The sequence below is a fragment of the Amia ocellicauda genome, chromosome 6 (assembly GCF_036373705.1).
Source record: "Amia ocellicauda isolate fAmiCal2 chromosome 6, fAmiCal2.hap1, whole genome shotgun sequence".
In the NCBI taxonomy this organism is placed as follows: Eukaryota; Metazoa; Chordata; class Actinopteri; order Amiiformes; family Amiidae; genus Amia; species Amia ocellicauda.
This window is the reverse complement of record NC_089855.1, coordinates 40,337,822-40,362,713: the sequence shown is the minus strand read 5'-3', so window position 1 is coordinate 40,362,713 and position 24,892 is coordinate 40,337,822. Positions and strand designations below refer to the sequence as shown.

The 24,892-nt window shown below is 45.3% G+C and overlaps 2 protein-coding genes across 2 annotated transcripts; both read left to right on the top strand.

Annotated features, from left to right (window-relative positions):
- Positions 1 to 8,067: 8,067 nt before the first annotated feature.
- LOC136751876 (neuronal pentraxin receptor) lies at positions 8,068 to 13,168 on the top strand. Its single transcript, XM_066707630.1, has 5 exons — positions 8,068 to 9,334; positions 10,627 to 10,864; positions 11,434 to 11,675; positions 12,604 to 12,783; positions 12,935 to 13,168. The coding sequence occupies exons 1-5, from the start codon at positions 8,636 to 8,638 to the stop codon at positions 13,166 to 13,168; spliced, it is 1,593 nt and encodes a 530-aa protein (XP_066563727.1). The 5' UTR covers positions 8,068 to 8,635.
- A 7,366-nt stretch (positions 13,169 to 20,534) lies between these two features.
- On the top strand, positions 20,535 to 23,331 carry LOC136751481 (dynein axonemal light chain 4). The gene is made up of 4 exons (XM_066707129.1): positions 20,535 to 20,643; positions 21,559 to 21,641; positions 21,774 to 21,857; positions 21,987 to 23,331. Exons 2-4 carry the CDS (start codon positions 21,570 to 21,572, stop codon positions 22,149 to 22,151), a joined length of 321 nt encoding a protein of 106 aa, XP_066563226.1. The 5' UTR covers positions 20,535 to 20,643; positions 21,559 to 21,569; the 3' UTR covers positions 22,152 to 23,331.
- Positions 23,332 to 24,892: the final 1,561 nt, after the last annotated feature.

Below are 24,892 nucleotides of genomic sequence, written 5' to 3'. Positions count from 1 at the left end.
ATGTATTTGCAAATACTTCAGTTATGTATTTATAATAGTATTTGATATTTCTTATTTTTCAGTCAATGGATTGTAATTTAATATATAACCTTATTTGTACATCACAACATAAACGGAGCACGTCATTAACACAACATAAGATTCCTCTTCGAAGCCCTCTGGATAAACGTTTTGGCTATCAGCCATGCAGAGATCATTAGGAATCTCTAACCATTAACAAAAGTTGAGGAGCACTTCACCTTCTACCATCTGATGGAAGACAAATGCTGGGCTGTATCTGACTCTCATTACAATTGCTGCTGAATACGTGCATGTTCAGCATTCTCTACGCCGCCGCTCACTGTTAGAGGAACTGTGTGAAACTGTCATATTTAAAAAGTTTAATACATCATTTTCACTGCAGTGATTTATTGATTTGAATGACTATCTGAATATTTTCATTAGAACATTAAAGCCTATTATTGTTCTGGTATGTTATTCAATTGAGCTACTGCGAGTACAGCTGGAAAAATATCTACCTTCCACACATAACACATATAGTCAGTGCTAATCATAATACTGTTAAAAGTTTACCAGAACACTTGATGGTTCAAGTGTTCTACCAGACAAATGTGGCCATAACATGACAGAGAAGGTAGAGACTTCTGCAACTCAACATTTACTTTCAATTGGAGTCTTGATGTGTTGGTAATTGTAGACCATCTTTGTTGTTGTGCTGAGTTTTGTTGTGATGGACCAATGAGATCGTATTTTCAACTACAGCACACATTGAAATACAAATAATTGAAAAGACGTATTTGAATTATTTTCAAAATACATGACAATACTTTTAAAAAGTATTTTCAAATATATTCAACTAGTAATTGTGAAACAGGATACAATTATTACACTTATTAAACTTTAAGGATGCAGAATCCGTGAGGGGAGACTCACTCTGTAACTGTGGGAGGAGTGCGTGATTGTTAAAAAGCAGTGATAGTGATATACACTCACCTAAAGGATTATTAGGAACACCTGTTCAATTTCTCATTAATGCAATTATCTAACCAACCAATCAAATGGCAGTTGCTTCAATGCATTTAGGGGTGTGGTCCTGGTCAAGACAATCTCCTGAACTCCAAACTGAATGTCTGAATGAGAAAGAAAGGTGATTTAAGCAATTTTGATCGTGGCATGGTTGTTGGTGCCAGACGGGCCGGTCTGAGTATTTCACAATCTGCTCAGTTACTGGGATTTTCACGCACAACCACTTCTAGGGTTTACAAAGAATGGTGTGAAAAGGGAAAAACATCCAGTATGCGGCAGTCCTGTGGGCGAAAATGCCTTGTTGATGCTAGAGGTCAGAGGAGAATGGGCCGACTGATTCAAGCTGATAGAAGAGCAACTTTGACTGAAATAACCACTCGTTACAACCGAGGTATGCAGCAAAGCATTTGTGAAGCCACAACATGTACAACCTTGAGGCGGATGGGCTACAACAGCAGAAGACCCCACCGGGTACCACTCATCTCCACTACAAATAGGAAAAAGAGGCTACGATTTGCACAAGCTCACCAAAATTGGACAGTTGAAGACTGGAAAAATGTTGCCTGGTCTGATGAGTTTCGATTTCTGTTGAGACATTCAGATGGTAGAGTCAGAATTTGGCATAAACAGAATGAGAACATGGATCCATCATGCCTTGTTACCACTGTGCAGGCTGGTGGTGGTGGTGTAATGGTGTGGGGGATGTTTTCTTGGCACACTTTAGGCCCCTTAGTGCCAATTGGGCATCGTTTAAATGCCACGGCCTACCTGAGCATTGTTTCTGACCATGTCCATCCCTTTATGACCACCATGTACCCATCCTCTGATGGCTACTTCCAGCAGGATAATGCACCATGTCACAAAGGTCGAATCATTTCAAATTGGTTTCTTGAACATGACAATGAGTTCACTGTACTAAACTGGCCCCCACAGTCACCAGATCTCAACCCAATAGAGCATCTTTGGGATGTGGTGGAATGGGAGCTTCGTGCCCTGGATGTGCATCCCACAAATTTCCATCAACTGCAAGATGATATCCTCTCAATATGGGCCAACATTTCTAAAGAATGCTTTCGGCACCTTGTTGAATCAATGCCACGTAGAATTAAGGCAGTTCTGAAGGCGAAAGGGGGTCAAACACAGTATTAGTATGGTGTTCCTAATAATCCTTTAGGTGAGTGTACATCCTGCAAGAGAAGAGAACTCCCCATGTTGTCCAAGACCAAAATGTCCTATTGCTCTGTGTGTCGCTAGGTGGCAGCACTAGCACAAAGATTTCTTCGAGTCAGTGACTGTCTCGCTGTTTCTCATCTACGTGCATTTCCGGAGTGAGACACAAGGTGGCAGCTGAGTCTAATCAACGTTATTATGACCACGAATTGCCACAGCACTGTACTGTATAACACTGAGCCAAATACACTGGGGTGTGATGGGGTGTGGTGAGTGGGGCAACTAGGCCAGATTTAATAAACCTACATGAGAATTTGAGGCCAGATTACCCACCACACTAGAACAGCACAGAACACACTAGGACTAGAGTACACTGCTATACTCTATATAGTCTATTACGATACAGTTAAATACGGCAGTGTGTGTGTGTGTGTGTGAGAGGGAGAGAGAGAGAGAGAGAGAGAGAGAGAGAAACACCTTTCTAAACACACAGTACCAACCAAATGTGACAGGAATAAATCTGGCAGTTGCACACATCAACATAATGTTTGATCAGGCTGCTATAATGGCAAAATTAAAACCAACAACAACACAAAAAAAAAATAAACACAGACACACTGAGAAATGGTTTGATGAAGAATGCAAACAAATACGGACAGATATAAGAAATGTGTCTAACCAGAAACACCATCAACCACACAATGATTAATGGACACCAAACGAGCAAATGGACACCAAACAAGCACAATGGGTTGAATAGCCTCCTCTCGTTTGTAAACTTTCTTATGTTCTTCTTATGTTCTAACCCAGATTTACGCTTAAGGTACTGTGCACAACACAGTACAAGCACAACAAACACATTGTCATACAGAAAAAAACTACAACACACAAACAGAACCCTTTTAAACTCTTATCACAACTAGTTCTGGGAAATGTGGAATAATATAAACAGCAGAAAAACAAGAGCCACCAATTCAAAACAGAACAATTTGGAAAAACTATTTTGCAGACTTCTATACAGACATCCAATAAAAAGATCTAACTCAAGATCAAAACCAAATTAACCAATTAATTAAAATTTAAACTCTTAGAACAATCAATTAAAGACAACCAAAACACAATTCACTTTCCAATTTCCCTGCAAGAGCTAATTGGAAAAACTCCAGACACTCAAACCCAAAAAGGCTTGTGGACCGGATAGCATCAGCCCTGAGATGCAGGAAGCTATGTTTAAATTATTCAACCTAGTTCTGTGTTCAGGCTGCTTCCCTGACACATGGAACCAGGGGCTGATCACCCTAATGTACAAGAGTGACAAACAGAGAGACAAATTCGACCCCAACAACTACCGGGGCATCTGTGTAAGCAGTAACCTGGGGAAGGTGTTCTGCAGTATCATTAATGCCTGGATACTGGCCTTCCTTACCGAGCACAGTGTCCTGAGTCAGATTGCCTTCCTCCCAAAACACAGTACATCCGACCATATTTACACCCTACACACCCTCATAGACAAACATGTAAAAAAAAAAAGCTATGGAAAAAGATTAGCCTGTTTCATTGACTTCAAAAAAGCTTTTGATTCCATTTGGCATGAAGGACTATATTATAGATTACTTCAAAGTGGTGTAGGGGGTAAAGTGTATGATGTAATAAAATCAATGTACACAGAAAACAAGTATAGAATAAGAATTGGCTAAAAAAGGACAGAGTTCTTCACTCAGGGGCGCGGGGTGAGTGAGTCCAACACTGTTCAACATTTATATCGATGAGTTGGCCACAGTGTTGGGTTGGTCTGCAGCTCCTGGCCTCACCCTATATGATGAGGAGATCAAATTCCTGCTCTACACAGATGACCTGGTGCTGCTGTCGCCCACAGAACAGGGGCTTCGGAAGCAGCTGGCAACTGCTGGAGCAGTACTGCCAGGGCTCAGGTATTATTAAAAATACCAAAATAATGATCTTCCCAAAAAAGCCCAGATGTCATGAGAGCAGATACCACTAACACCACCCAGCCTCAGACCAGCACTGCTCACCAGCTGCCCATTAGAATCAAACAACTTACTGAACAAACTAAAACCTCCTATCTGGAACATTGGGACACAGAAACTAAATCCCAAAGTAAACTACTGTAGATTGCTGTCGGGCCCTAAACAGAGAATACACCCCGGCAGAGTATCTCTGACAGAGATACGAAGCAGAGATGGATCCTGACCAAGTACAGGCTCAGGCAGAGCTGGCTACCCAGAGTGGAGCGGCACTGTGGTCACTGCGAGACAGGAGAGGTCAAGACAGAGATGCACTTCCTCCTGCATTGCAATAAATATGCCCAGATAAGGGACACATTCTTTAACAAAATAATAAATGCCCACCCAACCTTTGACAAAATTAAGAAAAAATAAAAACTGTAAGTCCTCCTGGGGGAGGGACACACAGCCCCCCTGGCTGCCCAATATGTCGCCACAGCTTGAGGGATGCAATGACACATGAGCACTAGCTGTAAATGAAAAGTAAATACTTGCTTGTAATGTATGTCATTGTATTTCAAAAATGTAATCGGTAAATAGTAAACCTATTTTCTTTATTTCTATGTATAAAATAATTTATATTTAATTTAGTTTTTTCTGTACTTTAATACATCTTATTGTGATTGATAATTCTATTATTTATTTTCCATATATGTATGTATGTCCAATTGCTTTGACAATACATGTTTGTCATGTCAATAAAGCACCTTGAATTTAATTTAATTGAGAAAGAGAGAGAGAACAGTACAAGACAGTAGTGTATAAGTACAGTACCATTGTGTGCAGTACAGTAGTATGGGAATGTGTTTGCAGTACAGTAGTGTGTGAGTGTGTGTGCAGTACAGTAGTGTGTAAGTGTGCAGTACAGTAGTAGTGTGGCAGTGTGTTTGCAGCACAATATAATGCAGTACAGTGTGTGAGTGTGCAGTACAGTATTGTGTGAGTGTGTTTGTAGTACAATAGTGTGTGAGTGTGTGTGCAGTACAGTATTGTGTGAGTGTGCGTGCAGTACAGTACAATCGTGTGCAGCCTGTTTGTGGGTTATGGGAGGAATAAATCCAGGAGGCCCCACAGGGGAGAAAAGGCATACTGTACACAGGCAGACACACCCAATGGCCCAGAATGGAACCCAGGCCCTGGAGCTGGGAGTCAGCTGAGCCAACCACCTGTGCCAACTTAATGTAGAAACAGCTCAAGCAAAATCATTATATATATATAACTGTGCTACCTCCTCCCTTGACTCTCTCTGTCCTCTCACGTCTCATCCTGCCCGTCCCTCCTCTCCTCAGCCTTGGCTCTCTGCTGTTCTCCGTACAACCCGAACTAGTCTGTGTGCCGCCGAACAAAAGTGGAAAAGGACCAAACTCCCAGCCCCCCTTGAACTATACCGCTCCCTACTGTCCACATTCTTGTCCTCTCTCACCTCAGCCAAGAAGTCTTACTTCCTATCTCTCTTCGAATCCACTATCAACAACCCTCGCAAACTCTTCTCCACCTTCTCCTCCCTCCTTGCCCCCCCCCCTCCTCCTCCCCCATCTCTCACTGCTGATGATTTCGCCTCCTTCTTCTCCTCCAAGATTGCAGACATCCGCAGGCTCTTCAATACTCCACCCTCATCTCCCATCACACCAAAACCTCCCACCGACCAAGCTTCCTTTTCTTCATTCTCACCTCTCTCAGATGCTGAAGTTTCTGCTCTCCTCCTATGTCACCAACCCACAACATGCGACCTGGACCCTCTCCCTTCTCATCTCTTCCAAGCAACCGCTCCTGATCTTCTCCCCTTCATCTCCTCCCTCCTCAACTCCTCACTCCTCTCTGGCTGTTTCCCCTCTGCATTTAAACAAGCTGCTGTCATCCCACTGCTCAAGAAACCAACCCTTGATGCCACCTCTCCTCAGAACTACCGCCCTGTCTCCCTACTTCCCTTCCTCTCCAAGACTCTCGAGTGGGCGGTCTACCGTCAGCTCTCAGACTTTCTGTCCCAACACTCACTCCTTGATCCTTTGCAATCCGGCTTCTGCACAGCTCACTCCACTGAGACAGCTCACCTGGCTGTCACTGACTCCCTCAGCCGTGCTTGGGCGGCCTCCCTCTCCTCAGTCCTCATCCTCCTTGACCTCTCTGCAGCATTTGACACCGTTGATCACTCCATCCTCCTCTCCTGCCTCTGGGACTGCTCTCACCTGGTTCTCCTCCTACCTCAGCGACCGGTCCTACCAAGTGACATGGCGAGGCTCCTCATCCACCCACCAACCTCTTCTCACAGGTGTTCCCCAAGGCTCCGTCCTGGGCCCGCTCCTGTTCTCTCTCTACACTCACTCCCTGGGCCCCCTCATCGCTTCCCATGGTTTCTCCTACCACTTCTACGCTGATGATGCCCAGATCTTCCTGTCTTTTCCCTCTTCTGACCCTCTCATCCCCTCACGCATCTCTTCCTGCTTGTCTGCCATTTCCACCTGGATGCACTCGCACCACCTCAAGCTCAACCTCTCCAAATCAGATCTCCTGTTTTTCCCCCACTCTTCCTCACCTTCTGCTGACCTCCCCATCTCGATCCCCTTGGAATCCACCACACTCTCTCCTTCTTCTTCCACTAAAAATCTAGGAGTCACCCTCGATCCTGCGCTCTCCTACTCCCAGCACATCACCACGCTGACGCGCACCTGCAGATTCTTCCTGAGCAACATACGCCGGATCCGTCCCTTCCTCACCGACTACTCAACTCAGCTACTCGTCCAGTCACTGATCCTCTCCCGCCTGGACTACTGCAACTCCCTCCTGGCCGGCCTGCCTGCATCCACTACCCGCCCACTCCAGCTCATCCAGAACTCTGCGGCTCGTCTGGTATTCTCTCTGCCACGATTCGCACACACTACTCCACTGCTCCGATCCCTCCACTGGCTCCTGATAGTGGCACGCATTCAGTTCAAGACATTGACCCTCACCTACCGCTGTCTTGACCACACTGCACCAAGCTACCTTCAGTCACTCGTCTCTCCATACATCCCCTCCAGACCACTGCGCTCCTCCAGTGCCAGAAGGCTAACTCTGCCTCCTCTCCACTCTCCTTCCTCCAGAGCCGCTCCTTCTCATCCCTGGCCCCTAAGTGGTGGAACGACCTGCCCACCGAAGTCAAAACAGCAGAGTCCTTGACCTCATTCCGGCGCTTACTCAAGACATATCTCTTCCGACAGCACTTGTAATATTAGTCCTCTATCCCCGCTAGATAGCACTCCAGCTTATTATGCTCCTTGTGTTCTTGATTGTTTTTCTCCTTGCTCCCTTTCCCGTAGCCCTCCTCTGTAACCATACATCTTGACAGCACTTAGCTTTCACCGTCCAGTATGAAGGAAGTCTCTTACTGTACTTGAGTAAATTGTAAATTGGAATTTGTAAAATGTATTATTTTGAATTGCTATGTTTTAGCTACGTTGAATTTGTAATGATTGATGCCTTGTATTTCTCTGTATTTTTGCACTTATGTTGTAAGTCGCCCTGGATACGGGCGTCTGCCAAGAAATAATAATAATAATAATAATAATATATAACATTACATTTATTTATTCTTATTCAAATTGGGTAATTTGGGAAAAAATAAGGTATACATACTCTAGATTACACAAATAGATATATTAGATTGAAAGTGAGAAAGAAAGAGATGGATTGATAAAAACAGAAAGAAAGAAATGTGAGGTTGTAATCGTGATGGTTGTACCCGCCTGTTAACTGACTCACACAGCACCGCAGTCAGCTGTGTGTGTGGTGATCTCTCTCTCTCTCTCTCTCTCTCTCTCTCTCTCTCTCTCTCTCTCTCTCTCTCTCTCTCACCCCACTTCACTACAGTCGCTACATCCGAGTCAGAGCAGCACAAGGGGCAGAGAGGAGAAGAGAGGAGAGGAGAGAGGACTGTAGACGAGGAAAACCCAAACGAAATACAGAACAATAACAAGAATAACAACACACTTTTATGCAGCTGTCGACCCGAGCCGAGTCCAATCGAGGCTGGCACTCGAGCGCGGTAGAGGAGACGTGTCTTCCCCGGGGAGGACCACAAATCAGAACCGCAACAACGGCGACAACAACGGCGTGTCAGATTGAAAAACAACAACAATAATAGACACCCGGAGTAGCGCGGCACACACACACACACATGTGGTGGGGGTGAACGTGGCGATTTATCATCCCGTGTGCCTGTGTTTATTCTCGGCTTAAATACAGATAGCTCTTCTTTGGCAACCGTCTTTAAATATTGATTTATTGATTGATTGATTGATCTTCTGGCTTTGGCGTAATTAACCAACGCCCTCGCAGCTCCTTTTCATCTTCTTCTTCGACTGTTCTCTCTCTCCGGGTGTTTACCCCCTCTCCCAACCGCCACCCTGAAGTTTCTGGCTGTGCTCCTGGCCGCGGGAATGCTGGCGTTCCTCGGGGCCGTCATCTGCATCATCGCCAGCGTACACCCGGGCTCCGGTAGGGCAGCCTCGCAGACCCCCGTCGACAACGAGTCGCTGTCCCCGGCGACAGGAATGCAGCCTATCCCGCCAGGCTCCGTGGCTGAGGCGGGGTCGCTGGGAGCTCTCCATGGTTCTGGAACGGAAGAAGGAGGAGGTGGCGGCGGCAGGGGACTGGGGCTGGGTTTGGGGCTGGGGCTGGGGATTGAGTCCCCGACTTTCAATGGGTTGAGCGGCGGGCAGCAGTTCAGCTTCAGCCGAATGGTCTGCACCCCGATCCCCGCCGGCGAGTGCAAGATGAAGCCGCCAGGCAAGACCAAGCTGCAGCAAGCGGACGATCCTTCACTGTACGCGGGCGAAGACTGGGGCTTCCTCCGCACAGCTGCCGAGGAGCTCCGGCAAACCGTGATGCAGCAGAAGCAGCAGATCCGCAGCGACCAGGACACCATCCGGGAGCTGACGGGCAAGCTATCGGAGTGCGAGAGTGGGCTGGAGGAGCGCAGCCTGCCCGCCGCTCTCTTGGGGAGCCGCCAGTACACAGAGCGCAGCATGTCCGGGGACGACGCACCGGCCTCGGCCGTTCAGCTGCACTCCGCCCGAGCCGTGGAGGAGTTGGAGCAGGCCATACACCAGCTCAAAGACCGTATCGAGAAACTGGAGGTGAGAGAAAGAGGAGAGAGGGAGAGCTGGAGGGGATAAGAGAAAGAGACGATTGAGAGAGAAATAGAGGAGAGAGTAAAGAAGTCAGGTATTAATATAGGTCTGATAGACTGTATGTATCTATCTTGTCAATCTGTTTTACACTTTCTCTCTGTTAGTCTCTTTCATTAATGTGATTGTTATGTAGTGCAGTGCAGTTGATGTAGTGTAGCGTTGTGTAATGTTCTGTACAATACTGTAGTGTACTCCCTATGTTGTATGTATATTGTGTGTTGGGTAATATGTGTATTATGTGTGTAGTGTGCATAGTGTGTAATGTGTGCATAGTGTGTGATGTGTGTGTAGTGTGTGTTGTGTGTATAGTGTGTAAAGTGTGTGCTGTGTATACAGTATAATGTGTGTATAGTGTATGAGTTATCTGTGTAGTGTATCATGTGAATTGTGTGTATAGTGTGAACTGTATATATAGTGTATAACGTGTAAATCCTGTGTAATGTATAGTATCTATTGTGTGCATAGTGTATAATGCGATTAGTCTATAAGAGGAGGCCAGTGGTTTAAATTCCTGAGGATGAAACTAGGGTGGGAGGGGTGCACGGGGGAGAGACCCCAATTAGGTGGATTATCTTGTTAATTTGCCAGAGAGAGACACGGAAGGAGTGTGTATGTGTGTGTGTGTGTGTGTGAGTGTATGTGTATGAGAGAGTGTGAGTGTGAGTGTGTGTGTGTGTGTGTGTGTGTGTATTTATTGATCTTTCTCTCTCCCTCTCTCTGACTGCAGTGTTATTATTTGCCTCATAAACATTTGATCACAGCTTTGAAGATACTTGGAACACTGCTGGAGAGAGAAAGAGAAAGAGAGAGAGAGAGAGAAATGGAGGATGGAGACAGAGAGGGGGGAGATGGAGATGGGATAGAAAGATAAAAAAGGGAGAGGGAGGAAGGAGAAGGAATGAAGGGAGAGGAGTGATAGAGCCTTATTGCCACACCTGCAGCTGTTGCTCACAAAACAACACAATATTAATCAAAATGAAAATAACTGTTCTATTTTTCTCCCTCCTTCTCTTTCTCTGCCCTTTTTTCTTTAATTTCCTCCATTCACCTCTCTATCCCATTCACCCCACACTTCTTCCCACTCTTCCTTCCTTGCCCTTTCCCTCTCCACTCCTCCACCCAACCCTCCTGTTCTTCCTCCCTCTCTCCTTCTCCCTCTCACACTCTCTCTGCCTCTCACTCTCCTTCTCTCTATCATTTCTCCCCTCTCCTCTCCCTCCCCCCCTCTCCTCTTTCAGTCAGAATTGGGTGCCCGTCCAAACAACAGTGGCTCTGGGCAGCCGGGGCCAGGCACCCCCTGGTTGCAGGCTGACTCCCTGCAGTGGCGGGTGGAGGACCTGGAGGGGGAGTTGCGCAGGCGCATGGAACAGCTGGACAAGGAGAGGGCTGCCCTGCGCAAGGAGACGGGCCGGCAGCGCCTGGAGATTGACCAGGACATCAACAATCTGCATCACCGCATCGCGCAGCTGGAGCAGGGTGAGAGAGAGAGAGAGGAGGAGAGGGGAGGGGAGGGAGAAGGAGGGAGAGGACAGAGTGGTAGAGAGAGAGATGGGGGAAGGAGAAGGGTGCAGAGGGGGAGAGGTGGAGAGAGAGGGAGAGGTGAGAGGGAGAGAGGAGAGGGCATAGAGTGGGAGAGCCTGGGGACAGCTCTGTCCAGGGAGGATAGGGGAAAGAGGGGGTGAAAGGAATGAAAGAGAAGGAGAATGGGATGAGCTGTATATTTACTCTCCTGTCTCCCCCTCCCTCTTCTCCCCTCTCTAATTTAAATTCAGTGGATTATTTCCATGACCACCAGGTATAATGTTTGCCAAAGCACTTTCACACAGAACAGGACATTCACCAACACCAAATAACAACAACAACATACATAGTCCATTCTTTTTAATCAACTTACGATAAAACCAATAGTGGAAAGAAGTTGAAAATACCCAACAAAACCCCCAAATCTGGGAAAAATAAGGACAGTAGGAATAACAGAATGACTCAACTATCCCTCTCTCTCACTCCCTCTCCCTCACTCTAGTTCTCTCTCCCTCTCTCTACAGGCCTGTCTGACTACAACTACCCTGAGGGCTACAAGCTACTGTTCCCCTCACGCACCAACTCCATGCATGCGGTGGTGCGCCAGGCCGTGCCTGAGCTCTACAGCATGACCGCCTGCCTGTGGCTGCGCCCGCGGGGGGGAGACGTAGGGACCCCCTTCTCCTACTCGGTCCCGGGGCAGCCCAACGAGCTGGTGCTGCTGCAGGGGCCCCACAGTCCAGTGGAGCTGCTCATCAATGACAAGGCAAGAGACAGGATGAGGGGGATGTTAAGAGGGAAGGAAAGAAGGAGTGGGAGAGAGTGAATGGGAGAAATAAGAGAGGGGGGTAAGAGGGGATAGGGTGGGAGTGAGTGGGGGAGGTGGAGAGGGAGTTAGAGAGGGTGAAAGAAGGGCAGAGGGAAGGGGATAGAGGTAGGGGGAGAGGGGGGTGGAGAGAGATGGAAGGAGGCAGGGAGATAGAGGTAGGGAGAGAGAGGAAGGGGGGAAAGAAAGGAGCAGAGAGGAGTGAGACACCCGGGGAGACAGAGAAGAAGGGAGAGAATAGGGATGAGGGGGAGAGATGGGGGATGGAATGAAGGGGAAGGGGAGAGGGGAGCTTTATTGATATGAGAAGTTGACATGGGTGTTGCCCAAGCAGGGAGAGAGGAAGAAAGGAGGTTGAGACACAGAGAGAGAGAGAGAGAGAGAGAGAGAGAGAGAGGGAGGGAGGGATTGATTAATTTAAAAAGGAGTACAATGGGTGGAGGGAGGGAGAGATGCATTACAGAAGACCATAATCGACATTTAGTTAAATAGAAAGGGAAACAACATGATGGCATGATGAAGTGACACCAGTGGTGCCAAAGCATGGACAGGCATGTCCAGCGCTCAGGAGCAGGGCAATGGGGAACAATAGATACAGTAATTTTACATTGAAGACTTTAACGTGTTTACAGACATCTATTTCTCGCTCTCCATTCAGTTTGATCCCCGTTCAAATTTAAAAAAGCTTTTTGGCAGAACTACATCGATGACATCAGCAACTGGCTAAAGCATTGACAGAGAGGTTGAGTGTTCAGGAACATGAGCTATGGGGAACAATAAATACAGTGATTAAAGAAACACATCTCTCCCTCTCTTTGTCTCTCTCTCCCTCCCTCCATTGCTCTCTGTCTCTATTTGCCCCCCATAGGTGGCGCAGTTGCCCCTGCAGCTGTCGGGGGACGTGTGGCAGCACGTGTGTGTCAGCTGGACCTTGAGGGACGGGGCCTGGTGGGCCTATCAGGATGGGCAACTGCGGGGTCAGGGTGAGAACCTGGCCGCCTGGCACCCCATCCGGCCCGGAGGGGTACTGATCCTGGGGCAGGAGCAGGTGAGCTTGCCCAGGGGGTATCAGGGTGTCAGTGTATCAGTCAGTCAATCTGTCAGTCAGTCAGTGAATCAGTCAATCAGTGTCTCGGTATCAGTGTATAAGCTTATCAGGTAATCAGTATAACTCTTTCCCTCCCCACCTCCGACTGCAGGACACCCTGGGGGGCCGCTTTGACGCAACGCAGGCCTTGGTGGGGGAGTTGGCGCAGTTCAACATGTGGGACCGGCTGCTGTCCCCCTCGGAGGTGGGGGGGCTGGCATCCTGTTCGCACAGCCTGGCAGGCAGCGTGGTGTCCTGGAGTGACCGGCACATTGACGTGTTTGGGGGGGCCAGCAAGGAGCCACTGGAGCCATGCCAGGAGCGCCGCCGGGGGGAGGGGCAGTGAAAGGGGACTGTAGGGGGGACACTGGGGGACAGGAGGGAAGTGGGGGTGGACTAGTATGGGTACATATACACACAAACACAGTTACACATGCACATTATAATGCTGGTCTAATGTCTAAGTCACTGTATATACGCCTGGACTGCCTGTAACTCCCTCCCCTGTATTTCCCCTATAGCCCCTTGTGTCCCCTATACCACCCAACCCTATATTGTCCCACACACGCCTATACATTCCTATGCTGTGTAACCCACTCCCCTCCACCCACCCCATTTTGTCTCCTATACCACACAGCCCTATACTGTCCCCCACACTCTTGTACGCTCCTATAATGTCCCCCACACTCCTCTATGTTCCTATATTGTCCCACATAGTCCTCTACACTCCTATACACTCCCACTGCTGGGTATAATAATGGGTCCCTCCTCTCCTCCCTGTCCTAGAGCTATAATGGATTTTCAGGAGTGGGGACAACCCCAGTGCAAGGTAAATAAAGTTAATTTTGGCCGAGACCTACTGTGTGGAATGAGCCAAGAATCTGCTGCAGGGGCTGGAGTCTGGGGTTGAGGCGGAAGGCAAAGTAGGGGATGCTGGGAAAGTGCATGGTTTGCTGGATATTGATGCTGGGAAAGGTGGAAGGAAGTCAGGTGGGAGACTGAGGTTGTCCTCCTCCCAAACTTTAGTTTTAACTCCACTTAATATTGGGAGTGGAACAGAAAGGTACTAATGATAAATAGGATGTATGTGTGTATGTGTGTGAGTGTGTGAGTGTGTGTGTGTGTGGCGATACAAGTTCAAACTGTTTGATATTATCCTTATCAATAACCCCCTCCCACCCTCCAGTTCCACCCTTCCCCACTCACCATGGCTGTAAAGTGCCTGTATGGGTAAATCAAATGCCCAAGTTTAAAAAAACACTTTCTTGCTTTCTTTTTATTTATTAAATTTTTCTTGTTCTCTCATTCTTTTACTCTTTCTCTCTGTTTTATATTTTGTTTGTCTTCGGTGGATGTGTCTGATTCTCTGGTCCAGTGTGCTTTTTGGGGTGATATTGTGACTCTGTTTACTGACACCTGTTTACTGTGTGTAGTAGTACTGTGACAAGAAATAAAACTGAAAATAAATAACTAAATATGTATGCTGTACATATAAATGTATGTGTGTATATATATATATATATATATATATATATATATATATAGAGAGAGAGAGAGAGAGAGAGAGAATTAAAGAAAAAGGAAATATTACAAAATGTACATTTCAAGCTAATATCTCTGCCTCTATCTCTCTCTCTCTCTACTGTATCTATCAATCTATCAGTCAATCTGTGTACCTACTGCAGTGATCTGTCTCTCTCTCTACCAATTTATGTATCTGTGTTTACTGTACCTGTCTCTCCTATGTCCTATGTCTACCTATCGGTCTGCCTCTCACTCTCTCTTGTTTGTCTCGGTCGTAGTGTGACTGTCAGAGTTGGCTGTATAGGCTATATAGAGGTACAGTATAGGGTAGATGTACAATACAGGCTGCAGAGGGGTACAGTATAGGTACGCAGCTGTATTAAACTTCCTCGGTGTACACTAACTTCAGTATTACTACACTGCTATTTCCCATTCACTTAGTGTGTTGTACTGTACCATATTCTACTGACGAGTGCTGTGAATGGGACAGGCCGAGACCCTCACGACATTCCCTGCAACAAGATATGTCAGCCCATATGGAACATAACATACATTGTCTCCTTATATTTCTCCTTTCATGCCAAAATTGCAGGGCAAACTTTGAGTGTATTGAAATAATTGACATCTGTCATGGTCTGTCAGGCACATGTTGAATTTATAGTTTGTAAATACGTATGCGGTAAATTCCTAAAACATATTTGCAACCTTTAAAACTAAAGAGATGGACGACAGTCTACAAAATATTTCAAATATCTCCCTTATATTAGGTATATAGAGGATAGGGTTCAGTGTCTAGGGTTTCTAAAGTGTAAGATATATTGGGGCTAGGTTTGTGGTATAAGGGACATAGGGTGTTTGCAGCGTGTTGTCGATTCTGGGACAGGGAGAATTGGGGGGACAGGGACAGATGGTGAGGAGGAGTGTGAGAGATTGAGAGAGAGGTGGAAAGTTGAGAGGGGCAGAGCGGGAGAGGAGAGGAGGATGAGGGAGAGGTCTCCCTCCACCCCCCCAAACTCCTCCTCTCTACACTGACTGTAACAACTAAACCACAATAAAACTCTGAACTGTAACACTGTATGAACGGTCTGACTTAATGTGTGTGACTGTGTGTATGTGTGTGTGTGAGAGCGAGAGAGAGAGAGTATGTAAATATTTCACTACTTTTTCATAGACACCATTGAATTGCAATACAGCAGAGAGAACAAGAGGATGGAGGCAGAGAGAAAGAAAGAGAGAGAGAGAGAGAGAGTTAGTGAGTGCAATGAGATTGGAAGGAAGTTTGGACCTAGTGAGATTACAGAGGCCAGCTAAGCAGATGGACTTGTCTCCATCACTTACAGTCTGTCCCATCACACAACCACACAGCACCGCAGGGATCTCCAGCCCTGGTCCTGGAGAGCTACAGTACTGTACAGAAGAGCTGAATTTGATCTTCGGCTAAGCTGCAAAAGACAAAGCATAAATGAGGATCAAAACCTTAGAATACATCATTTATTACAGATGGGGCTGTGTGAGAGGACTGGAATGTACTGGACTGTACTGCACGGGGACTACAGTAGCAATGGACTTTGTATTAGGCAGTTGGGGAGTATTTACTTGACATATGTTTGAATCTATGTCTGTACTACAAGCTGTGCTCATGTCACAGCACAGTACAGATAATTTCATTCTCCCTCTCTCTCTCCTCCTTGTTCTTTACCCATCACTCCCTGAATGACGTATAATGCTAAATAGTGATGCAACATGCATGCCCTCCTACATGCGCTCTCTTTCTCTCACTCCCCCTCCTTTGCTCTCTCTCCTTCCTCCCCTCCCTCCTTCACTCTCAGGGACACGCTGTTCTCTACAAGACAGATCAGGAAGTGTTACATCTGTTCCTTGCTTGCTTCCTCCCTCCCTCCCTGCCTCCCTCTTTCTGTCTCTTTCTCAGTGTTAATTTCAGCCAATAACATAGATGTGAACACTACCATTATTATTATTGTATTATTATAATTAATACTAATAAAAATAAGAATAAACCATAACTCTGTATTTAATTAAGTTATTGATAATGAATGAACGAATAATAATAATAATAATAATAATAATAATAATAATAATAATAATAATAATAATGACCTGGTTTTATTAATCTGAGTCTTTAAATTTGGATGCAATTGTTCTTGCTTTTTAATGTTACTTGTCATCATATTATTTTACTTTAAAATTAGAAGTATACAAATATATTTATTTACACATTAATTTAGCTTTCTCCTGTTATAATGTACTGTAGTGTACTGCACTGTGTTGTATGCATTTTGTGGGATTTGGTTGCTATTTCTTGAGGACTATGTTTTATTTTCATTTAATTTACATGGCACATGCATTCAGACTTTTATGTATTCAGAATATTCAGTGTTGGAATTATGTATAACACATTCTCTGTGTACATGCACGGGATGTCATGGTATTCTAAGTTTGCATGGCAAGAGGAATATTTAGTTCATGCTTGTTAGTGAGCTCCTGAGAGCTGTGACGGTCACCTGTGATTTTGTCGAAAGCTGGTGTCCTTCTATCCTAATATCTCACAATGTACAGTATTTGTATCAATTTTCTCAGATATGGAGGGAATTCAATCCTTTGAGAGGTGTGTGGGTCTGGATTCAGAGCAACACATTGCTGGGCACTAGATTTTGTCTGCCACTCCTTCGAAAAGCTCAAGGACATTGAGCTGCTTTGTGATTTCAGATTCTTTTCCAATCCTGAACGAAACTGAAGTTCCATCCTCCCCCAATAGCAGTGGCTCGCGTCGGAAGGTGGACATCATGCTGGCTCTGCTGTCACACCTCCTGTTCTGAATGTGTGTTTCCATGGCTCGGAAGCTCTTTAATATTCTGAATACTAGAGGACTATCCCACCTGCGATATTCCGAATATTTCATTTCACATTTTGAGTGTGTCGTTGACATGGTGGTATATTTATGCGAAATACACAGTGTGACGAAAAACTGATTTTATATTAGTGGTCATGCAACCATGGAAGATAATAGGAGGTAGTGCAGCCTACCTCTCCATTTCCCTCCCTCCCTTCTCTCTCTCTCTTCTCCTGAAATATGTCTGTTTCAAATCATTTCTCCTTCCTGGTTTCCCCTCATCCCACCCCCCCTTCTCACTAGTTTCATTAACTCTCCAAATCATTGCATGGGCATTGCATCAGAGACAAGTTAACACAAAAACTGTCTCCAGCCCTGGTCCTGAAGAGACACAGTACAGTACAGTACAGTACAGTACAGCAGGGTCTCCAGCTTTGGTCCTGGAGAGAGGCAGTACAGTATAGTACAGCATACATTAGGTCGGTCTATAGCAAGGCACTCAGACTGAGAGAGATTAGCTTAACTATGGTATCAGTTAGACACATATAAAAAGGCTTTTAATGTTGCTGGTTCACAATACTTTCCTGACGGGAGCAGCCAGTACCTGTGTATTTTATCACCCACAAACTTGAAACTAGTGGTCCATCTCACACAGCATCAGAGAGGGACCCCCCCACCAACATGATGGCCACCTGTCAACAGGACACTAATGGAGGGTGGGGTTCTGGAAGGGGTGTATCATTGCCATGCTATTGCCAAACCCCAGTTTGCCAAAGGGAAATTTACACCATAGTTCAAGTTCTTCCTCTCTCTTTTTCTCTTTCGATAACACTCTCTTTCTCTCTCTCGATCACTCTCTCTCTCCCTCTCTCAAAGGCTCTCACCTGCAGTCACTAACCTTCCTTCATCTCTCTGTTTCCCTCCTCTTCCCTTTTTCCCTCCATTTCTCTTCACTTCTCTCTCACCCTGCTACCCCTCCCTCCCCTAGTTTATCTCTTTCTATCTCTCCCTCCCTCTTTCCCTCTATCCCTGGGCTGTAAGTAGATGAGTGTAGATTATAGCTTGTCCACACAATCCAATCAGTTTAATTACTTTCTCTCTCTCTCTCTCTCTCTCTCTCTCTCTCTCTCTCTCAATCCTTATGCCTCTCTCTATCTCTCTCCCTTTCACACTCTTTTTAAGCCCGTAGTCTCTGTTTCTCATTCTGTCCCTCAGTCATCCCCCCCTCTCTCCTTCTCTCTGCTCTTGTCACAATTCCATTCTCTCTCCTCAATTTCAGTTTCTCTCCTCTGCTCTCTATCTCTGCCCTCCCCTTCTTCATCTCTCAAACACCTTCTCTTTCTCTCTCTCTGTCTTTCACTCAATCTCAATCTCCCTCTTCCACCTCTACCTTCAATCTCTTTCTCTCCTCCCTCTCCTTCTCCTTCTCTCTCTATCTACCTTCCCTCCCACTGTCCCTCTCTCCTCCCATGCCCACTCTGCCTCTACCTTCCTCCCCTCTCTCTCACTCCTCCCTCTCTATATACCTCTCTCAGATGGTCTTGAGCAGATCTTCTAAAAGTTAATGTTCTTACTGCTACTGTCTGTTTAATCAGCTCAGCTCCAACACCTCCACTACAGCCTCTTACACATTCCCTCGCTCCCTCCCTTCCCCTTGCCCTACCTCCCCCTGCCTCTCATTTTGCATCCCACTCTTCCTCTGTTCTATTCCCTGGTCCTCCATCCTCTCTCTCTTTCTCTGTTTCTGCCTCTCTTTTTTCTATTGCTCACCCTGTCTCAGACTTTCTCTGTACCCTCCCTGCACCCACACTCCCTAAATGTATTGCCTTCTCTCCCTCTGTCTCTTTCACACTCTTTCAGTACCTCTCTTTCCATCTCTCTCTCTGTCTTTCACCCATTCAGACTGGGGCCAGTTTGTGGACTTTACAATAGTATAGTATAGTATAGTATAGTATAGTATAGTATAGTGGGCCCAGACTGGAGCCAGTGCTGTGTGGACTATATAGTACAGTACAATATAGGAGCCCAGACTGGAGACTCTGTCTCTCTGGGTCATATCTGCTCAATCCCTGAAAATTACATTGATTCTAGTCAAAGGATTATCCTCTCTCTCTCTCTCTCTCTCTCTCTCTCTCTCTCTCTCTCTCTCTCTCTCTCTCTCTCTCTCTCTCTCCAGGAATTAAAGGTCTAATCCACATCACATGTGCTGTACCACCAAATGTATTTGGACAGGGTAACAGTATAGCATACCATAGCATAGCAAAGCATAGTATAGTATACTGTTGCACAGTATTGCATAAACAAATGTCTCCAGGTGTGAGGGAGCTCATAGTGTAGTGTTGTACTGGCTAGCATAGTGTTGAATAATATGCTATGTTATAGTACCGTATAGCATAGAACAGTATAGTATAGTTATATTACAGTGTAGTGTAGTGTACTATAATACAGAATAGTTTAGAATAGTGTTGTGCATTGTAGCATAGTAGAGTACAGTAAAATGCAGTGGATGGTTTTGTAGTATAGTATAGTATATTGTGGTTAATATAGTATAGTATAATATACAGAATAATACAGTGCAATACAGTATAGAGTGGTATAGGACAGTATAGTTCAATACCATTAATGCTGGCAGTATAGTCACACTACAGTGGGGAATATCATAGCCCAGGCAGGAGCCTCAGGGCTGTGTAGTGATGGGCATGAGTCTGTTTGACACACCTGGAGCTCCGCCAGGCAGATATGACAAGGCAATGTAGGTCAGACAACTGGCAGGGATAGACAGAGAGAGAATGTAGGCTGCGGTGGGGGGAGCAAAAAGACTGTCAATGTTGGCTCAAGTTAGGAATGCCAACCATTCCTAACAAAATGAACAACAACCAATGGAAATGGCCAACACACCAATTGAATCACACTATAATTAATAATAATAATTATTATACTGTCCTATACCACTCTATACTGTATCACACCGTATTATAGTGTATATTATACTATACTATCTTAAACCACAATATACTACAAAACCATGCACTGCATTTTACTGTACTGTACTGTACTATACTTGTACTATACAATTATTATTATTATTATTATTATTATTATTATTATTATTATTATTATTATTATTATTATCATCATCATCATCATCATCATCATCAGAACGTAACTGAAATATCACTGTTTGAATTTATCAACATATAGCTACGCAGGCGATCGCCTCGGCCGCCTAAAATAAGGACCTCATGCATAGGAAGAAGGTTCCCCTATGATTGACAGCCCACATTTCCAACAGCAATTCCGAATTGTTCATTTAAACACAATCACGTGTGCGGGTGGGCGGGTTCCGCGAGGAGGCATCCGGTGGTTGCTATGGCCGGAATGTCTCCCTGACAACCGGAGCGCTGGAGTGACACGGAGACAAACTTTCACAACAGCACGGAGAGCAGGTACGTTACACAATGATGAAAGTTAGCAATGCAGAAAACCGGTAACGTCCTTTGCAAAATGTTTTGACACTGCTTTGAGGTTATGGTAAACGTTTCGATGTGTATATCGTCAGTACAGTTACAGCCACACAATTCAAATTTAAACAAGGCGAACGTCAGTTTATATTACTTAGATTTTCCGATTCCTTATAACTACTTTATTCCCCGTTTCCGAAAGTTATCAATATTACAACACAACATTCTCATGAATATTTTCTTCAAGATGAATATTTTCCAGGTAAAGGGTAAGCCAGATTATAGTGCTTTTAAAATGACGAGTTATAGTACAATAGTGTATTGGTCTCCAGCCATGGTCCAGAGCTACAGTACAGTATATACAAGTTGGGTTACAAATTGCTTAATCTCTACAGCTGTTTTTTTTTTAAATAAAACTCCTACAGCTTACTACAACTGCTCTATTATACTACTATTACTACTACTACTATTGCAGCTGTTAACACTATTGTTACTGTTACTACTGCTGATACTAATCTGCTGTTACTACAATTAATACAACTACTACAGCTGATACTGCTACTGCTACCTCTCTGTCAAAAATAAACTTTAAAGCACAAGCATCCCACTATAACACCGCCCCTCTGTGGGCAATTCAGTATCAGACTGCCTTACCTATTCAAATTTCTGCTGGAACCCTGCTAGTACTGCTACTATACTACTGTTACTTCTGCTGCTACTAGTGTTACTTCTACAACTAATACAATAGTTAGTGCTACTGTTCCTACTGCTACTCTCACTGCTACCATTGCTGTTACTACCACTTTTACTATTACTGCTGCTGTTGCTGCTGCTACTACTACTACTGCCGGGGGGTATGAGGCACAGTGCTGCAGTGATGGGTCTGCTTCATGTGTGTAGGGCGCTGGGCGATGGCCGAAACTGCGGACAGCAAGAAGGAGGAGGCCGACTACAAGAGAGTGCACAGCTTCCCACTGATCAGGGTGAGACAGAGGCTCCAATCTATAATATACTATACTATTGTACACACAGCCACAGCGCTGAGTCAAGTCTGGGCCCCTGTACTATACTGCAATGCATGGGCCCTGTATTGATTAGGCTGTGTCTCCTTACAGCACACTGACATGCCTGAGGAGATGAGGGTGGAGACAATGGAGCTGTGTGTCACTGCCTGTGAGAAATTCGCCACCAACAATGAGGTGTGCCTGTCTGCCTCTGTCTGTCTGTCTCTCTCTGTCTCTATTCCTCTCTTTTTCTCACTAGATATGAAGTTCTCTCTCTCTCCCTCCCTGTCCCATCCCCTCTCTCTCCCCTCTCCCTCACTCCAGAGTGCAGCGAAGATGATAAAAGAAAGCATGGATAAGAAGTTTGGCTCCTCCTGGCACGTGGTGATTGGGGAGGGCTTCGGCTTCGAGGTCACGCATGAGGTCAAGAACCTGCTGTACATGTTCTTTGGGGGCAGCCTGGCCGTGTGTGTGTGGAAGTGCTCCTAGCACACGCCAAGCACACACCAAAGGAGGAAGGGTGGGAGGTGTAGGGAGGGAAGGAGGGGAGAGGCAGAGAGAGACATCTGCCACCTGGATGTTGTCCGTCTCGATTGTTTGTCGTGATTCTCAGGCCCTCTCGCCCTCTCTCCCCCTCGTCTTTCTTGTGATCTCTCCCTCTGTTCATCATTTCTCTCTGTTTCTCTCGCTCTCTCTTGCTCCCTGTGTGGGCCATCTGGCTGTCTGTGGAACACCACAGAGAGAGAGAGAGACTTTACTCAGTCTCGCTCCTCTCCCTCTTTCTCTCAGCAGACAGCCTGGCTGTGGTAAATGCAAATGTGAGAGACTCTTTCTGCATCTCTTTCTCTCTCTCCTGCCTTCCCTGTGCTGGGTCTATTTTTTCCTCTTGCCTTCTAATTTCATTCCTCCCTGTTTCGCTCTGTCATTTACTTCATTTACTTTCTTTCATTTACTTATTTTTTAAATGGTAACTATACCTCTGTACATAACTCATTGAACTGGATTTCACTTCCTTCACTTCCTGTAAATGTGTGATTATTACCTACTTTTTTATTGGTATTATTTTTAAGGGCTGAATCATAATTAATTACACTAAACTTGGGTGCTTCCCTCCTCTTCCCCTGTTCCCTACACCTCCAATCTCCTGCTCTTACCTCCTTCTCTTTTTCTCTTCCTCTCTCTCTCTCTCTCTCTCTCTCTCTCTCTATGGCTGGCTGTGCATTTATATAAGGGAAGCCATTAGGGGAAACTGAGAGCCAATGAGACCAGGGGAAACGGATGCAGAGATGGGGTGAGAGTCAGGGAGCGAGACAGAGGGAGAATGAGAGACCGAGGGGGACAGAGACAAAGGCACAAGGGAAATGCAGACAGACTCACTGCAGTCTTGCCCTGTACTGCATGTACAGCAGTCAGCCTGCTTGTGAGAATATTGGAGCAGAGATGTTTTAGGATGTTAAAATAAAACCAAACCACCCACACTACAATTCCTCTTTCTAAAGACTCTCTTTCATTTTTATTTTTATTGTTATTATTATTATTTCTATTATTATTAATCATCATATTGTTGTATATTATTGGTGCTGTTAATGATTTTGACCCACTGGATGTCAATGAAAGATGCAAAATAACCTGACATGCAAATAAAATGTAAATTTAACTTTTGCAAATATAGGGCGACTGGGTGGCTGTTTGTAAAGGAGGGAGGGAAGGGTGGGTGGATGGAGGGAGTGGTGTGAAGGGTGGAGATGAAGGAATGGGGGAGAAAGAAGAAAGCGAGAGAGAGGGGTCTGACTGGTGCTTGTATCCCCAAGCCCGCATCTTGCCGAGTTGTGATTGGGCAAGACATTGGTCCACCAAAGCACACAGGTCGGCATCTGTGTGGGAGTGGTGACTTTTCTTGTCCATTTAAGATTTTTAAAGTTGGGGAGGAGGACAACCTCCCCAGCTGGGTTCACTCTTGCTCCAAACGCAACCAATCAGTTACCCCCTCCCTCACACACACATGCTGTCATATTCTCTACGCCAAATTTCACTTCCCCCACATCAGTAGCTGCACTGCCAACCACACCACTCACCACATCATGACAGCAGGTGGGCATGTACACAACGCTGGGGCTGCATTAACTCCTGGCTGAGTCCTGTGCAAAGACGTGCTTATTTATTATGTACAGTGCTCATGCTAACAAAATAAGGAGACAGACTCTTCTTTGAGTCTAGATAAGCAGACAACAGGTCCCTCTAAACATAGAATGGTTAAACTCGTCAACAATCCCCAAATGCAATCCAAATCCAAATCGAATATTCATAGACAAAGTCAGTCCTCAATGCTGTCTCCATCTCTGTCTTTGTCTTTGTTCCTGTCCCACCCTCCCAATCCCTCGGCACTCCTTGCTTCTCCACACCAGGAAGCCGGCCCCTTCCTGTTTTATCGTGGCAGGGAGCCACTCGCAGGGAGTCAGCCTGTCATGTGCCCCCAACCTGCTCATTTACCCTTTCCGGGGCATCACAACATTATGAACGTTATTATAAAATATTATTTATTTATTTATTTATTATCAGACACCCGTAGCCAAGGCAACTTACAGATTTCAAAGGGAGCACTTCAAACTGCAATCAATACCAAATGCCATTATCATCCATTCCAGTACTAATGAGCTAACCAGTGCAGACAATACCATTAAGCCCCAGATATGTGCCAAGGGGTGCTGGAAGCATACAAGAAGTGGCAGTTAAATAATAGAAGTGCTAACAAAACGGGCAAAGATTAGATCATTTTAAGAAGGGTGTATATACACCAATTAGCCATAACATTATGACCACTGACAGGTGAAGTGAATAACACTGATAATCTCGTTATCATGGCACCTGTCAGTGGGTGGGATATATTATTATTATTATTTTTATTTCTTGGCAGACGCCCTTATCCAGGGCGACTTACAACATAAGTGTAAAACAAAGTGCAAAAAATACATTTGAGTAAAGGCATCAATCATTACAAATTCAATTAAACTAACATAGCAATTCAAAATACATAGGACAAGTGAGGTCCTACATCCTGGACGGTAAAGCTAAGTACTATCAAGATGTAGGGTCACAGTCAAGGGCTATGGGAAAAGGAGCAAGGAGGAAAGCAAAAATCGAAACCACAAGAAGCATAATAAAAAACTGAGATGTGCTATCTAGCAGGGATAAAGGACTAATATTACAAGTACTGTTGGAAAAGATGCGTC

What these genes read in the sequence shown, in the direction of transcription:
- LOC136751876 (XM_066707630.1), top strand. Translation starts at nt 8,636, where the DNA reads ATGCTGGCGTTCCTCGGGGCCGTCATCTGCATCATCGCCAGCGTACAC. An exon ending in AGCTGCTCATCAATGACAAG is followed by an intron (nt 11,676 to 12,603) that starts GCAAGAGACAGG and finishes TGCCCCCCATAG; the next exon opens with GTGGCGCAGTTGCCCCTGCA. An exon ending in TGATCCTGGGGCAGGAGCAG is followed by an intron (nt 12,784 to 12,934) that starts GTGAGCTTGCCC and finishes CTCCGACTGCAG; the next exon opens with GACACCCTGGGGGGCCGCTT.
- LOC136751481 (XM_066707129.1), top strand. Translation starts at nt 21,570, where the DNA reads ATGGCCGAAACTGCGGACAGCAAGAAGGAGGAGGCCGACTACAAGAGA. An exon ending in ACAGCTTCCCACTGATCAGG is followed by an intron (nt 21,642 to 21,773) that starts GTGAGACAGAGG and finishes GTCTCCTTACAG; the next exon opens with CACACTGACATGCCTGAGGA. An exon ending in AATTCGCCACCAACAATGAG is followed by an intron (nt 21,858 to 21,986) that starts GTGTGCCTGTCT and finishes CCCTCACTCCAG; the next exon opens with AGTGCAGCGAAGATGATAAA.